Raw genomic sequence first — 17,032 nt, 5'->3', positions numbered from 1 at the left:
TGTTCAGTTCACAAAAAGAGCAGACAAGAAACCTGGCAGAAGGAAGTGTTTCTGTGTTTTCGGGCTGCTGACTTATCTGTGTGATGAGTACTTGAGTTGGCATAAGGTGGAAGGGAAGGACACAAAGAGAGGGTACAGTGCCAGTGAAAGAGCAGGAAAAGAGGGAAGAGGAGAAATTTGTGTAGAGAGGGAAATGAGGTTCATACTTTTACAAGTGGCAAACTGTCAATTCACATCAGCCATACTGTAAATTCCTATTCTTTGTTAGCACTTGGAGACTTTATTTGTATCTTGAGTACAGCACTTCCCAAAGTAGAATATGAATGAAGGGCAGAATGTGATTAACTTGGATAATTTCTCAGGACTGGGGAGAATCATACAAACAGATAAATGCAGTAAACTGGGTCAAACTGAACACAAATGTATAACAAGGTTTGAAGTTTGTACAGTTGGGTAAAGAGATGGTTAGGAAAACAAAACTCAAAAGGCCCAAGTATTTTTTTTTTTTTGCTGGTTTTATTTCTTACCTGAAGAAGGACCTGTGTACCCGAAAGCTCTTCTTTTGTTGTTTGTTTGTTCTGGTTGTTTTAGGGGTTTTGTTTGCTTATTTGTGTTTATTGGGTTTGGTTTGATTTTTTTTGATTTTTTTTTTTCTTCCCCAGTTATATAATTTGGTCTAATAAACCATATTAACCCCAAACTTTGCTTTACGTGTTGCAGTTGGAAGGGATGGTTGAAAGAGCAAAATAAGTGGCATTTTGCCTGTATTATGTGTGAGACCAGTTATAGAGCCAGCAGAAATTCCTGATACTTTTGAATATAATAGAATTTTCTTCTTGCTTATATCTAAGTATACAGGAAAAAAATTACAAAATGCTATCCGCTCTGAGGATAAATATTGTGGAGTTGCTCATGTAATATAAATGTTATTATAATAAGATTTAATCAAAACAAAAAATAGACCACTACTGTGATGTCTTGGTAAACATTTTGCATTAGGGCCAATGATTTCTCATAAAGAAATTTGTTACTTAATTTTCCAGTCAGCAGGAGTGCTCTGGAGAGAAACTCCTTCTCCCACACTGCCTGTAACTTAAACAAAATTATTTTAATTACATTTAATCTCATTTAAACATCATACAAGTGGTTCCAGTAATTGCCTCTCCCTAGAATGCCTTTCAATGAAAAGTTCAGGAGAGATCACTTTGGGTGATCATTTCACCCTCCACAGAATTTGGGCAGCTGTTTAAAATCCACATTGATAAATCAGTCCAATCCTTTCCACCTCCTCTTTTCTGCTCTCCCCAGGGCTGTGGACTTAGAAAACCTCAACCAACTTCTAAGTGTGACTGCTGGAGGGTCATCTTAGCCAACCTCACCCCACCCAGCGCATTCCCTCAGCAGGGACCACCCTGTTGATAATTGGTGAGCACTGCTGGGTGTGGGAGAGAGGTGGAGAAGTGGGAATCCTTCCCGATTTCTCTAGGCCAGCCAGCAAACCAGTCACCAGAACAATTTTTAGCTAGGAATCCGAGGCAGCTTGAAATGGCAGCTCTGCCATGGGCAGGGACACCTGCCACGAGACGAGGTTGCTCCAAGCCCCGCCAGCCTGGCACTGAACACTTCCAGGGATGGGGCAGCCACACCTTCTCTGGACAACCTGTGCCAGTGCTTCACCATCCTCACAGTAAAGAATTTCTTCCCAATGTCTAATCTTCTTTCAGTTTAAATGAGAGGATGGCTGCATATATATGAAAAATATTCCATAAAGTATGAATTACTGAGGAGTTTTTTTCCCCCTTGAAATGTGTGTGCAATATTTCTACTTAAGGCTTTTGTTGTGCATAAAATTTTCAGAAACTTCATATGCCAAGTACTCTTTGCACACTTAGGTCAAATTTTGTAGGAGATTCTGGTCCTCTGCAGCACACTTTGCATTAAATCTTTTACTCCCTCCATAAACCTGGCGTAACTTAGCTAGACAGCAGAGCTACTCCAGTTAGGATGGCTCACAGACTACTGGATAACTTGATATCCTTACAGCAATTCATCTGATCTGAAAACAGAGCAATGGACTCTTTATTGTTCTTAATGTAATTTTCTTAAAATCAGCTGGGAATATAACATATCTGAAGACTATAGTGATAGCACGGTTGGTTTGGTTGGTTTGGTTGGGGTTTTTGAAGCACTACACCTTTCCTTAAATTCTTGTCTTGTTGCTGGAAACTCGTCACATAGGCATATATTTCACCAGGAAAGTATCTATATGCAGAAGTGTGTCTTTCTATGTCATCAGAATGGACAGATCAAAAGGAAAAGCTCCCATAAATATGAATCACAGGAGAAATACAGTTAGTGCTTTTCTTTTGGCTTTGCTAGTTGTAATTAAGAAAATAAATAATTAGACCGCATTGTTCCAGCTAAGGCTTGGTTGCTTCTTAGGCATCAGTGTCAAACACAGACCACAAGAAGTCAAGGTCTGTTTGATATTGGGTGAGGGAGGAAAAGCAAAGGCAAGTTGATAAACATTTGGAGTCTCTTACGTCTTGGTGTACCAGTATTTTACAAAAATATTGTATTTATCAGATTGTATTTTTTTAACAGCTTGGCAAAACAGATTTTGACTTTTAAAAGGGAAAGCAGTCACAGTAGCATATCAGGAACAAGAAGGTAGTCAAGATCCAGGTGTAGACATCTCAAAATATTTCTGTTCTGTTCAATCATAGATTCTGCATTTCTGCCCAAGGCAGTTCAAAACTGTTGGCAAAGATCATGTTAAAACAAAACTGTAACAAAACTATAAAAACACCAACTCAAATCCTAAAAGCATCTATTTGTGAGTTTTCTTCTTTAGGCAGAGTTCAGCTTTAATTGATAATTTTCTGTTCCACTGAACTCCTTAAAGCCCTTGACTTCGATTGCTGAAGTTTCTTCGCTCCATTGGGCTTTTCCTAATTTTAATGTTTAGATTAAATGTTTCAGTTCCTTTTACTCTTGCTTAGTGTAATGGCTTCTTAACTGTTCTTTAAAAGGAAACAAGGGTTTTTAAGTTGTTTTTTATTCTTTTGCCATTGTATTTTGCATTTTAATTTTAAGTTTACTCTGATCAAAGCTGTACGAATCTCAGAGATTAGCATAAGATGAAGAAGAATTCTGGGCACGTATGAAGATGTTTTATAGGTTTGAGCCTGAGTATGTCAAAGGGCTTTGCTGTGCAGATGCTTTTGCAAGAGCTCCTTCCGTGTCAGGTTTTGAGTCTGGGAGGAAATGAACTGAAGGCATTGGTGTGAACACCGTGACCACAGAGCAGCTCTGTCAGGGAACTTCAGTGCTGAACCAGGGCAGTGCTGGTACCTTTGATGAGCAGGGCTTTCCAGAGTTACCAAATAGTTTGCTTACTTCTCCCTGACAGATGTCTGACTAAATGCTGCTGTTGGTCTGTGTAAATGAACACACACACCCCCAAACTAAACCCACAAAAAAACTGTTCCAGAAATGGCAAAACTGATGCACTGGCCTGCTCTGCAATCTAGTCACTAGCATTGTCTTATCTTAAATACTAGTTTATTTCTTGAAAGTAGCTTACAATTCAGATCTAATCTTTATAGTGTTAGTGTAGACTTGTAGTCTAACTAAAATTTTTGGCAAGAGTTGGACTCACTGGCTCCACACTTACAAGATTCCTTAGTGGAATCACTGAAACCTTTGTTTCTCCAACTGTATAACTGGAGTTCTCTAGGGAGTCTTTCAGGCACAAGTTTATGAAGTGCCATTTGGCTCTGCTGGGTGTGTGTGCACGTGCACAGTGCAGGGACTATTGACTATACTAAATTAAAGTAGAAATTAAATGTAAATCAGTACTGAGTCTATAAGATCTTTCAGAATAGACTCCAAGTGTTGTGTTTGATATGCAGTACAGAAGGGACTCAACACCATGGCTAAACTGTAATCATAATTCATTGTTTATAAACAACATAGCATTTTACAGACAAATTCAGTTCTCTGAAAGAGAGAATTGTTTGAAATTGTACCATTTGATATTCCATCAGATAATTTGGACTCTGGGTCCAAATTTCAGTTCTAAAATTTGTATTTATACTCTGTGATGAAATGAACAAAACATCCACAGAGTCCAATGAATCCTGGTTTAGATGTCATTGAAGTCTATCTTAGAGGGGCAAGATGCTCTGAAACTTACTGACGTGGAAATCCTGCCTATTAAGAATCATATTCCTTTTAGGACTAATTTTTCTCTTGTTTCTCAAGAATGCTTAGTCAAGCTGAAGTGCACTGGCCTGATTAACGGAGAAATGACAGAATTTCTCTCTTGGCATGTTTTTGTTTTGTTTGGTTTGGGGTTTTTTTTTAATGTGTATAAACCAAAGTTCATTATTTCAGTGTCCAAACCAGTACACTCTTGTCCTGAGTGAAGCGCTGTTTATGCCATGAAGCATGTTACAGGATTAGATTGCTTTCAGGATAAGCCCTGAAGACATTTTGTCTGAATGATTTAAGTGAAGCTGACTTTTGAAATGGTGTTAGCATACACCTTCCTAAACAAACATACACAGATGGTGTTTGAAATCAAGGCTTCTTGGTCTTAAATGGTTACACAGCAGCTGCAGCATTCTTGGGGAGGTTCTTGACCATTTTATACAACCTGTGTGTAGAGGTGTTTTGATGTGCTTGAAGTGGGAGGAGAGACTGTCCGACATGATCAGGTTGTGCTCAGAGGTATGTCATCTGAACAGCACACTGAAGAAGACCTGCAGAAATGAATGTATCTTCATGTCACTGAAATAACTGTTCATACTTTCAGAAATCCTCAGGTAAGACAAGTAGTCTCCAAATAAAATGCTACATTCTTTTCATATTTTTTTGAAATGTGGAAAGGAAGGGGCTGCTGCAAGAATTGATCTAACCTAACACCAGATCTCCAGTGGTGGCCAGCAGGAGCTGCTTAAAGGAGAGTCCAAAAGAGAAATAGCCTGTCATGATGCTTCCCAAAATACTGTCCCAGTAGTCAAGAACTTGTGTCTGAGAACCTTTCTTAGTGGCAGCATCTTGTGACAGGTACTTCTACTATGTATAACACAAAAAATGTTCATACTTTCCTTTGCTCTGAATCTGCCACCATCTGGTTTAATCTGATGAACCATTTTACCCCTCTTGTTGAATACAGTGAAAAATCATTCCCTATTTCCTTCCCCTGTCACTCGTGGTTTGTAGGTTTTGGAAGCCTGCACTAACCTCACTCTTTTCTGATATGTCTTGTCTGTTTAACTGTTTCTACATGAAAGCTGTTCAGTGCCTCTTGCCAACACTTTCAGTGTCAGTGAACCTTGTCCTGTCCTCCTGTGATGGGGATGAGGAGTGTGGTACTGCACACAACTCTCCAAATGTTCAAATGTCACGTTTTCTTCTAGAATCATTGAACATCTAGAAGAACTGATAACTTCGTTCCAGTGATTTTGCTGGAATTGTTGGGTTGGGAAACTAGTGGGGTTTTATTTTATAGGCAGGCTACCACAGAATAGAAAGGTGTAGCAGGCAGCAGGATAGCATCCCTGGCTGTACTGCAGGTGCTCCTGAAAAGACATAGGAGGGTAAGTGTGAGAGCTGTCATGTGCTTGGGATACTGGTGAAAGGACAGTGAAAGGACAGTGTCCAAATGAGGATTATGTTTGCCATTTGACTAATCTCATTCTAAAGTCATTGTTATCTGATTAACAGCCTGTAGGAAAATAGATGCTTGTAAAGCCCACATCCATCATAGGATCTGCCTTTAAAACCAGTTTATTTTTTCAAGCTCTATGAAGTTATTCTTGGTTGTGCTGTTTCCCTTTGGCTGAAAATATCCTTCCCTCCTCCCCCATCCAGCTTCCTACTCAGTTTCCTTTTCCTTGTCTCCCATATAGTCTCTGTCAGATTGATCCTGTGTTGCCGACAGGGCCCTTAACGCTTCCTCTCTCTTTTCAGGAAATTTTCACTACCTTTGTTCTAAGGTAGCCATCAAACAGAATTTGCCTGGCTGCACAGACACTGAAATGCCCTAGGAGACACTCGAGGCAAAGGTGTTTTTCCACTTTCTCAGCTCGTTACAATGAGGGGTGCGAGCAGGGGAGCTCTTTGGTCGAACAATGGCAACAAAAGTGTGGAACTTAAAAAACACAAGAAACAAACTCCAGCTTGCCAAACAGGAAATAAACAACAATATGGGTGAATGAAAAAAAAAAAAGGGAAAAAATAATAATAGGGGAAAAAAAAAGGCGGAGGGAGGGGGAGGGAGGATGAAAGCAGAGACATTGTGGCACCACGACACGATGCAGGTTCCCTCTCTGATCAGCAGGAGCAGAGCCACCGCAGTCCAGTCTGTATTTGAGACAGGACCGCTCATTTGGGAGCGCTGTGCCCTTTGGGACCGCTGCCAGTCAGTCCCGCGCTCCTGTCGGACCCTCGGCTGCCCGAAGAGCCGGGCAGTTCCGCAGCGGCCCTGCGAGGAGCGGGCAGGGAGGTCACACCACCCTGTCCGTGGGTGCGCCCGCTGTCAGTGGCCGGGCAGAGGTGCCCGTTCCGCCGCAGCAGCTCCGCGGCCACTCCCGGGGGTGCGGGGGCTCCCCCGCCCCGCCCCGGCCCGGCCCGGCCCCCGCTCCGCCCCCGCTGCCGCCGCTGCCGCTGCCGCAGTCGCGCCCCGGAGCCGGAGCGGGTGATGCGCCCCGAGCCTCGGGCCGGGGCACCGCGGAGCCACAGCGCTGCCGGGGGCCGGGCAGGGCCGGCGCGGCCGCGGCTGCACCCCCTGTGCTCGCACAGAGCCGGCGGTGAGCCCCGAAAGCGCCCCTCCCGCCGCCACCATGGTGGCCAAGGATTATCCTTTCTACCTGTCCGTCAAGAGGGCGAATTGTGCCTTGGAAGTGCAGACCGTGCCCAGCCCAGCTAAAGAGACCGAGGTACTTGATCTACTGGTTACACAGTTGCAGCTTTATTTTTCTTTATATTGCTCCGGGGAAAAGTAATGTGCTTTGAGAACGGGCTGCGATGTGTAGATTCGGTCAGGCATCTTTTACCGCCTTTTCTAGGTATTGAATTTCTTTTTGGAATAAGGCAAGAAACGGAATTTAGGTTTTTGTCACCTATCACTTGAAGAAATTAAAATTAGTCTTTAAAGTAGCTAATTGCGAAATACCTGTTTTACATAAGTGATTTATTTTTATTTTATTCCTGGACTAACCATGACTTACAAAGTGTTAAGCTTATGCAGGAACTGGGAGGGAACCTGAAAAATGGTGTCTTAAAGCATTAAGTGTCTTTTCCTCATCAGCAGTAAACAGGAAACTAATCCCATATACAATTAGCTGAAAACTCTGCAACAATTAGCTGAAAACTCTGCCATACCAGCAGGTTGACTACTCTGGTTCTTAAAAATCATGAAAACCTTTCAAGTGACATTAAAAATCTTATTCATTAACCCAGATGACATACTCATTTGCAAAATTCTCAGAAATGCTGAAATGTTTCGGGAGCAACTGTTTGTGAAAGGCTTAAATATTGGATACCTTAGCTTAATATTGCTTTGTGTTTGGGTGGACAGTGACCTTAAGGATTCTGAGTGCTCTTGAGGAAGGATAACATTTCTGTCTGGAAGATTTTATCACTTAAATATGTAGCTTCTTTATTAGTCTTGTTTGCTGAGTAACTTGAAGACAGCTTACTAAATTGGGTGCATTTAATACATCTCCATCAAAGATTAATTACCTCCAGCAGTTGAATAGACCTAAGGTAAAAGTAACATAAGCCTGGTGACCTTATATTTAATCGTGATGCTTAAGCTAAGCTAAGAACTAACTAGATGATGCTGCACTTTTGTTTTTCAGTGTACCTTTACATAGAAAGATTTAATTATTGTAGTTAAGCAAAGTGGAATTTTTTTCAACTGTGTGTTTTTGAAAAGTAACACCCTCTGTGTGTGTGTACGGGTGAATCTACGTAAAACACAAGCTGTTAAGTACCAAATGTCTCTCTTAAGGGTACTCATTTTACTAATCGTAATACTAAAGAAACGTGTTTTTAGCCTTTACTGCACGAAGGGGTTATTTTGTAAATGAATGGAATTATCAGTCTGAAGAGTTGGAGTGTCGCTCTGTTACTGTTGGAAAAGCAGCTTGATTATAGTCAAATTTCAAGGACTCTGTGAAAGCTGAGAGCATGAGGAAGTATTGAATAACAGATGTGATCAATCAACATTACAATGTGCAAACAGCTTGTGTTTTATACGAGTAAGAAAATGCACCCTGTGCTTTCAGGCTATTTTCCGAGAGTAAGATGGACTTCCAGCATTCTGAAAAATAAACTTTAAAACATTCTATTTGTTTTAGGAGGGTAGGACCACCCACCACTCCAAAAATTTGGTTAAGGAAGCAGAAATAAAAGCTACTAATTGGAAAAGGCATTATAAGGACCCGTTTCTTTGAAATCTGTCAATATGCGGGAGAAAAATCCACGTTTCTTAAGCTCTAACATTAAGCTGTTCTTCCAGCCTCTCGTATTTACAAGGCCATTAAAGCTGTTGGGCGCCTTCTACCACAGTTCCCTGTTACTACACCAGAACGCTTGCTGTGTGCGGGTTAAGGACTTCTGCCTTTGAAAATCGAGTTTCATCCTAATTATTAACATGTGCAGTTGGTCGATTTATTGAATAACCCAACTTGTGTGTAACTGTTGATATTTTTGGAGTAGAACAGATTTTCTGCTGTATAGATGTTTTGAGGAACAGGTTAGTGGCAGAAAAGAGAACCGAGGTTTTCTACTTCAGTTCTTTCTTTAAGCCACACCAGCTCCCTTGGCATAAACTCTGTAGAAGTAGCACAGTCACAAAACAATGACAAGAAATTTCTGAACACTAAAAATCTGGATTCTGATAAAATGCTAATGTTCCAGTCAAAGTACAGTTAATTTATTATAGTTCTAAGTGCAGTTTAAGGGCAACAAACACTGCAGTACCTCAGTTGATACAGCAAAGACTATAAGAATACACAGTGATGTATGTAAACAGTGATGTTTACATTCATCATTGTATGTTCTACACAAAATCCTGTAGTACAATTCTAGGTGTAAATAGTACAGAGCTGTTGGGCTCTTTCAGCTTTTCCATAATTCAGTTAATGAACCTTAAAAATTTGCTTGCTCTAAATTTTAAGAAGCCCCACACCTTTCTTGCTAATAAACACCATTTGCTATTTCACTGGTTAAAGCAGCTCCCTTCTCACCCTTTCTAAAGCAAACCCTCAGCCGGTGGATGGGCAGCAGGTGAGAAAGAGCATTCACAGTCACCGATTGAGGTCTAAAGGCCTCAGTGTGAAGTCATGGAAGTAACTCTTGAATTCCTCAGAGTAAGGATGTCCTGTTGTGCTGTACAAGCACCAACACAGTGCCTGGGTTTAGGCTCCAAAAACCACAACGGTGGCATAGAATTGCTTTGCATCTCTGCTATGTTGCATATCTGCTTACAGCTCTTATACTGCAGAAATCTTAGACCTAGGAATCAGGGCTGTTTGCAGTTTGTCTTTTGTTGTCTCCTGATACCCTCACAGCACTGAGGTGCAAGAGGTCTGAACTGCCTGCTGCTCAGGACGGGGTTTGATTCCACGTGGGGAGTGAGGGAAGGCTGATGTGAAGGGGAACCCACGGGCCCCTAGGCCATGGCACATCATTAACAGGAAAACCAGGCATGGAGCCAGATGAGAGGGGCCAAAAGATTATGAGATAAACTCCAAGTCATGAATTTTCTTTGATCTTCATAAATGTATGTATTTCACTGTAATGAAATATTAGCGAGTTGCAGTTTTGGCATATTTCAGGTAAGTTCATGTGTAGTGTAATTGGAAACATGTCAAACCTCTCCACTTGGAATTGCTGATCTGTTCTGCTTAATGGCAGCGTGAAACAAACAGCTTGTCTTTATTTTTTCATTCAGTAACTCGCCATATGATGTCTGTGGGTTAATTGGCAGTCCAGGTTAATATCCAGTTTGTTCCAGAATGGAAAAGGTCTTTCTTATATTGCCTGTACAAGCAGCTTCTAATGAGAGGAAATGCAGAATTTAATCAACCCTACATTAGTTGTCTGGGTTTTTCAGGGTTTGTGTTGCTTGTGTTAATTCACCTCAGTGTGAGGTTTTTCTGTTAATTGGCCTTCATTTCCTAACTTCTGATAGATATATTGATTTCTGGGTATTGCAAATGAGTGATCAGTCAAGATAGCTGGATGCAACTTGTTCTTATGCTACTGACACTGCAGTGGTTCTGTCCTGCACGAGGCAAATAAAATCGATGGTGACTAATGAGAGCAGCCAGTGTGCGGGAGGAGTCAGTCCTTGAGGAGCACATGATGGGATAACATGCTGCAGACTTCAGCTTTTGTCTTTGACTGGGAATACTTCACCACTTCCCTAAATGGCTTTTCATTGTACCCCAGCTATCATTTTCAGGTTCTCTTCTTTGATGTGCTGTGATTAAAACAAAGTGTCCCTGGATTTTGCTTTATTTGCTTGGTGGTTTTGTGGAGACTGACAGAGGAGGAATAACAAACCTCCTCCTGCTCCCATCAGGGAACTTAGGTGGTGGATGGAACCTAATGGATTTGAAGGAAAGTGGAATCACTGACACTCACAATTTATTAGATGATTAAGTTGCCTTTATGTATCAACTTACTTAAATTGCTTGATAAATTCTCCTTGAGATGCTGGCAGTTTTACTGGTGGGATGCCTCTCCCAGCTTTTAGGATGGACTTGTGCATATGATTGTAGTTACCTTTGTGCAACACTGAACTTACTGAGAACTGCTTTAGAGTCACTTACTTTGTTTTTCTTGACCATAGGCCTCAGTTCTAGAAGAGTCAATGTTCTAGAATTTGCCAATCAGAATATTTTTAAGATGCTATGAAGCAAAGGCAAATTAAATTCTCCGCTGTTTCAAGTATAAAAAAGGTGTCTCTTTAGTGCCAAAATCAATTGAGAATGTTTTAGACTTGTTTGGCTCTGAAGGTACAAAAGCCTTGAGATGCCTGGCTTAATTTATTTTTAGGTTAAATGCCGTGTTAAAAACTCTGTTGTAACATAGGTTGTTTTTTCTATTTTAACCTTTTTTGTTTGGTTTGATTTTTTTATCCTGCTGAAGGTTAAATACTGATAACATCCTGTGGAACAAAGCTTGAATGTGGGGTTTTTTTTATTAAACTCCGAGTTTTGGGGGCATTTATTAGAACTGTTTAATCTGAGGCCAATTTAACTAGTAGCAGACTAATAAAAATAATATTGTTGGGCTTCCTGCCATGACAAATGTTGACTTACCCTTATAAAGTTGACTCAAAACTAATAACATTTAAAGTATAGGCATATGGAAATATAGCCAGTTACATGAAGTCTGAAACAGAGTGGTTCTGTTTGCGTTTGTTGGCACTGCTTGTGAATTAGGTTTTAAAACAAAGGTTACTGTACTGCTTCAATTTATAATGTCTTCCATTTATTACACTGTTAACGCTTTTGAGACTAATTTAAAACATTTTGCCCTAATGAATGCTTCCATAACACAGAATGAATGCTCTGGGTATCTGTTTGTCTTGATTCATATCAAAAAAAGGAAAAAAAAAAAACAACCCGGCATATTTTTTATAAAATGTGAAGCAAGTTAGAAACCCCAAATCCGGAATTACTGCTGTAAATAGTTGTCTCAGCACTGAACTCCGGTAAAGGAGGATGTTTTGAAGAGGCATTGCTGATTTCAGCTTTGTATGTGTGTTGAGACAAGGTTGGTTGGCCTTTGAAGGTAAATCCTTTGAAGAGATAAATTCTAATATTCTAAAACGCCAGGTTCCTGTACCAGTTTTCATACAGCACTGATCTGCATTGCCTTAAAAACCTCTGTAAATTCCTTTTTTCTGAGTTTGGTTTTAAATACAACCAGAAAAATGACCACAATATGGTCACAGTAGTGCTGCAGGCACAAGTGTAATGACTCCTCGGGGAAATATTTTCCCTTGTTTGTCAGATTCAGCAGCAGTTCTCTGACATGGAGACTGTTGTTGAAGTTGCTGATAAGAGGTGGGAGAGTCAGCTGGAAAAATAATCATACCAGCAGTGACCATCCATTTGCTGTTCACTGGGAGGAAATCAGTGGCTAAGCTGGTCAGGGGCAGAGAGTGAAAGAATTTTGAAGTGAGGTACTGGAGCAAGTGAAGATCTTTTAAATGGCACCTCAGCTACTATTCAGTGTGTGTTATCCAGGTCATTGGTTCTGATGTTCTTAGGGCAATATGAAGGGAATCTGGCCTCATTCTTTTTGTTTGCTTTTGTTCATTTTGATAGAAAATGAAAACCAGTCTTTTGCTAGAGCAATTTAGCCATCAAAGTGTGATAATTAAGCTGTGGGTGGCCTTGTTGAATGATAATGTATCAAAAACTGATTGATATCATTAAATGGATTTAACTCTGACACTCTGCTTTGAACTTTGGGAAAATTCCATTCTTTACACATACAACTAAAAGAGGGTGGTTTGTTTTTTGGTTTTTTTTTTTTTTTTTTTTTTTTTTTTTGTTTTGTTTTGTTTTGTTTTGTTTTTTTGTTTTGTTTTTTTTTTTTTCATTTTGCAGATGAAGAGCACCAAAGCATTAGTTTCTTCCCCTAAATAGGCTCCTAGAAGCTTTCCTATCTGTGTAGTGTGTTATTGGATAAATATATCCAATTATTAGGTGCCAGTTTCGCTAAAGGAGGAATAAAAATAACATCAACTTAGCTGTCAGTACATTGCAACTAATCTAAGTGCCTGATTCTTCAGAGGATCTTCTGCTTTATCACGCTTCTGTGGCTGTTGAATGCTCAGCTTGCCCCAGGAGTGGGTGCTGTGTGCTAAGATTCAGGCTTTCATATGGTAATTCTCGTGTACCAGAGCCAAAAATAATGATACAAAAGTTACCTTTTTGCCAAGATGCTGTCATTTTGGAATGACCATATCACAGTTTAGAAAGCAACACCTCACTCAGTTATGCAAGGCAAGAAGACTTACATTTTACTGAAAAGGGAGTTGGCAGATCTTACCTGGGCTCCTTGTGGTGCTGTAGTTGCAGCTCATTGCTGTATGAGTTTTCCAGCTGTCCCACAGCAGAAGACTAATTTTTTGGGTTCTACGTTAAAAGACAGAGCTTTCCTTGCTTACTCAGTAGTCTAAACCATTGGGTTAGAGTTTAATATATAGAAGGTACTACAATTGTGTGTGTGTGTATATAAAATCCACAGAGTAAATTACAATAAAGAAGCAATCTTCATGCCAAATTAGAGAAATGGTGAGGCATGGCATCTTTGAAACTTATCTGATAGCTTCCCATCTTAAATTGGGATTATGCCATTGCGATTAGTCTTTCTTCCTACTAATTTTTCAGAAAAGTATATTATAAAAACATACTCTCTCCAAAGGACACAGTAGTAGTTTGAAATGTCCACTCTGGTTTTCAGAACCATCCATATTTTGGACACAGATTTGCTGCTTTAATCAGTTTGTTCACAGTTTCAAGTTCTTTCTGAGGCTCATATATACATGGTATTTCCCACTTAAATTTTTTCCTCTCTGAATTCAAATGTTACCGAAGTCATCTTGAGTTCAAATATACAGCTCCCTCCAAAAGCCATCTGCTCTTTGTTCTAGCCTAGTCAGGTATTAATTTGATTTCACTTGACTGTTCAGCCTTTGAAGTTTGTGCACTCATGTTTCCCTCAGCTTTATTTAGCCTTATATCAAATTTAAAGCCTTGTCAGATTAACGTTACTTGTTCACATATACCGGCTCCACATTTTGGAAACTCTGCCAAACTGTAGTCTGGATTTTTTTTTTTTTTTTTAAACTTCCCATACTGTTTTGGCAAGCCTTCATGAGTCTGCAAATGCAGTCAAACATGCAATAATTTCAAAACTTCGAAATGAGATTTTTTTTTTTTTAATACCAATAATGACGACTTTAAAAAGTCAGGCAAAATATTAGAACTCCTGAATTTTTTGTGTCATAACCACTTCCCAGTCTGGACAGGTGATGGTGTTGCAACTGGATGCAGCCACTAAATCCTCTCTCTCAATCCCCTCTGCTTCTAACTTTCCCTGAAGGGGCAGGAGAGAGCAAGAGGGAATAGGGAGTGATGCATTTTGGTAGCTCTGCACTCAGAGATGTGTGCCTGGAATCTGATGTTCATTCTGCCTGTGCAGTATGTCCTTACTGGAGCCTCCTCATGCTGGGCAGACACAATTCTGCATTTCCACATGCCGAGATTCATACCTCAAAGGATTTTCTGATTGTGGGACTACTGATTAACTGGAACATCAGAGATTTTTCAGAGACAAATTAGTAAAGTAATGAATACATTCACGAGGAATTCCTAGGTGCAGTTTATTATTTTTAAGATAAATTAATAAGATTGAAGAGGCTTGGGAAGCAGCATCTGGAGAGCAGCTCCCTGATCTTATGGGACTAATGTGTAAGTGCAGATTCTGTTCAGTGTCTCTGGGTAAAGCAGAACAGTTCACGCAGTCTTCTCTTTCTATTTGATCTGCTGACTGTGAAGAACAGAGTCCTTGGTGAGAAAAACAGCCCCCTGTTTAAAACTTGCACTTGACTGAGGAATTTTCCCCTGTCCAGATCGTTGGCTCAGTAGCTTATTCAGCTTCTCTGTGGTGCTGGTTTGGAGACGTGACGCAGCTTGAGGATGAGGGTGTTGATGGAAGGGGAGGTGGAGACAGAATGATTTTAGACCATACAGCAGAAATCCTATGACTCTCTTACAGTTTCACTATTACTATCTAATGGTTTTAGAATTGCTCCAGTAGTGCTATATTTTCATTGCACAGGCAAAGCCTTACTTGTACAAACTTCACTTTTCCACGGTAGAAGAGGTGACTCAGTGCTGATGATCTTTGTTGTTAGACTTCTCTGAAGGAGATGACATCTGGAACACTTAAGATTTGATGAGTTTCCACTTCCAGCTCGGTATCTTAACCTATCAGACAGTTTCTAATATAAGGTGAAAATCATGTTAGAAATATTCAAAAAAAGCTTTTTTCATACTTAACAACTTACGATTAACAAGATTTACTTTAAGAGCTCCTTGGTAAAAAGTCTCAGGCTTCTGAAATTATCCTAAATAATGCTGTTTAAGAGAATCCTATGGTAATGCTATTTTCTTTCCATAAAATTGAATTCTTAATTTCAACTATGTATTTAGCTGTTTGGAATTCTGGTCAGAATTTTCAGAGTGAAATCAGAACACCATATGTTGCATGAGAAACTCAAGATGGAGTGCTGACACAGGAGGGGTAGGACTGCAGTTACCTAACTTGGCTTTGCCTGCTGGGAGCAGAGCTGGCCTCTGGAGGCTCTAAAAGAGCTTAATGTTTTCTGATGGTGGCTGAAACTGGAGTTGGTTGTCTTAAACATCAGTTTCTGTTTTCAGTGAGGTTTTGCAGCATGAATCTTAGTAAAACTATACTGCCTTGGCATTTTTCTCCTTGAAATGGATGGGAGATGGACCCCCCAGCCTGTATAGATACTGGAGCTTGCCCTGACCCAGGTGCAGCACCTTGCACTTGGTCCTGTTAAGCCTCAGTTTTTTTTCATGAGTTTTGTCTTTCGTTCCTAGAACACACACACATTGCAGCAAAGCTGTGAGATACCAGAAAGGACACGGCAGTGAAGGAGGAGTAATCTTTTCTATTAATCCTAATCCTTCTCTCTCTTTCTTCTGAAAGTCCATACAACCTTGACTGCCAGGTTTTGCTTTCGGGCTGGGCTGTTGATGCCTAAGTAACCTTTGCTGCTCAGGTAGAGCTGCTGGCACAGGCACAGGCTGTGCTGCTGGCATGGCACTGCCCAGCTCTGGCTGGAGCGTCGTGTCCTTCCACTGCAGTGCAGCACAGTCCCGAACGAGCAGCTCTGCCGTGGGATATTATCTGTGCACCAGCACTAGCATTCGAATAATCATAAAAAACAAACAGCTGACGATGTGCCACCAGTTAGAGAAGAATTACAGTGGAGTCTCATGCTGCTGGTGCTGCTGTAGATAAGTATGCTGGTGGTGCTGCAATGACGTAAAAAATACTCTTTCTAAAACCTGTCTCAAAGACGTGGTTGCTGAAAAGGAAGGGTTAGGAATAACAGTGCAACGGTGAAGATAAGAATTTAACGTGATTTAGGCTATTACAGTTCTTTAATGCCAGGTTTCATGTGTGATGGAATACATTATTTTTGCTAGAGGGTTAAACACTTTGTCGCTTATCGCAGCTGGCTTTTATGGATTTCCAGGTCTGCCTGCTGAGAAGTAAATTAAATGTGTAGCTGCTTCTCACCTTTCCTGTGTTGCTGCACTAATAGAAGAGAATTTTTCTTGCCAGTAATACAGATGGTGATCTTCGCTCCTGAGACTTATTTTTTGGTATCAGAAAGGTTGACAAATCTGCATTATTTCCAGAAGGATTTATATTTCTGAAGAAAAGGATAATAGGCATGCTTCATCTTCTTAAAGCTATGCCTAGGCAATTGGAGACATAGCAAACCTACACAAACCTTATAAGCATGGCTGAAAAAGAAAGATGAACTACTTTAGGATGTCCTTGAAATATGGTGTTGGATAGGTTTTTTAACTTCACTTGGAAGGTTTGGCTCTTTTTCTGTCAAAAGTTGCCTTTTGCATGTACTGTTCAGGATCTGTTAAATGTCAGATGGAAGTTAGGAAGCCAAGGGTAACTGTTCTATTTTTATGTATTTATAACCACCTTTTTTTTGTGTTACGATTTCTGTTGATTTTTTTTAAAATATATATCTGCAGGACAATTAGCATATTATTTTGAACTAGTTATATATTACTTTAAGTGCTGTTGTCCTGTTGAAAGTATATATGAAAAGAAAAATATTTAATTAAATGCTATATGGTAGATTTTTGTTTCATTTTCCTTTATATTTTATGCAAAAAATAAATATATATAAACATGTTACTTATGTGTT

General features: G+C 40.1%; 1 protein-coding gene across 4 annotated transcripts in view; it reads left to right on the top strand.

Annotated features, from left to right (window-relative positions):
- Nucleotides 1-17,032, top strand: part of ARHGEF3 (Rho guanine nucleotide exchange factor 3) — a 111,297-nt gene that overhangs the window by 78,157 nt on the left and 16,108 nt on the right. Inside the window, exon 1 of one of the 4 annotated variants that reach the window (XM_027728344.2) lies at nt 6,638-6,947. The exons of 2 other annotated variants lie outside the window; for them this stretch is intronic. In XM_027728344.2, coding sequence (XP_027584145.1) covers nt 6,852-6,947 — 96 coding nt within the window. In that variant the 5' untranslated portion in view covers nt 6,638-6,851. Of the gene's footprint in view, nt 1-6,637; nt 6,948-16,388; nt 16,685-17,032 lie in introns of those variants that run through there. One more of the 4 variants, XM_039379386.1, reaches the window with a different exon arrangement.

Source organism: Pipra filicauda, unplaced genomic scaffold, assembly GCF_003945595.2.
Source record: "Pipra filicauda isolate LSUMZ 115617 unplaced genomic scaffold, ASM394559v2 scaffold165_size2600900_pilon, whole genome shotgun sequence".
In the NCBI taxonomy this organism is placed as follows: domain Eukaryota; kingdom Metazoa; phylum Chordata; class Aves; order Passeriformes; family Pipridae; genus Pipra; species Pipra filicauda.
This window is presented reverse-complemented; position numbering and strand designations above follow the sequence as displayed.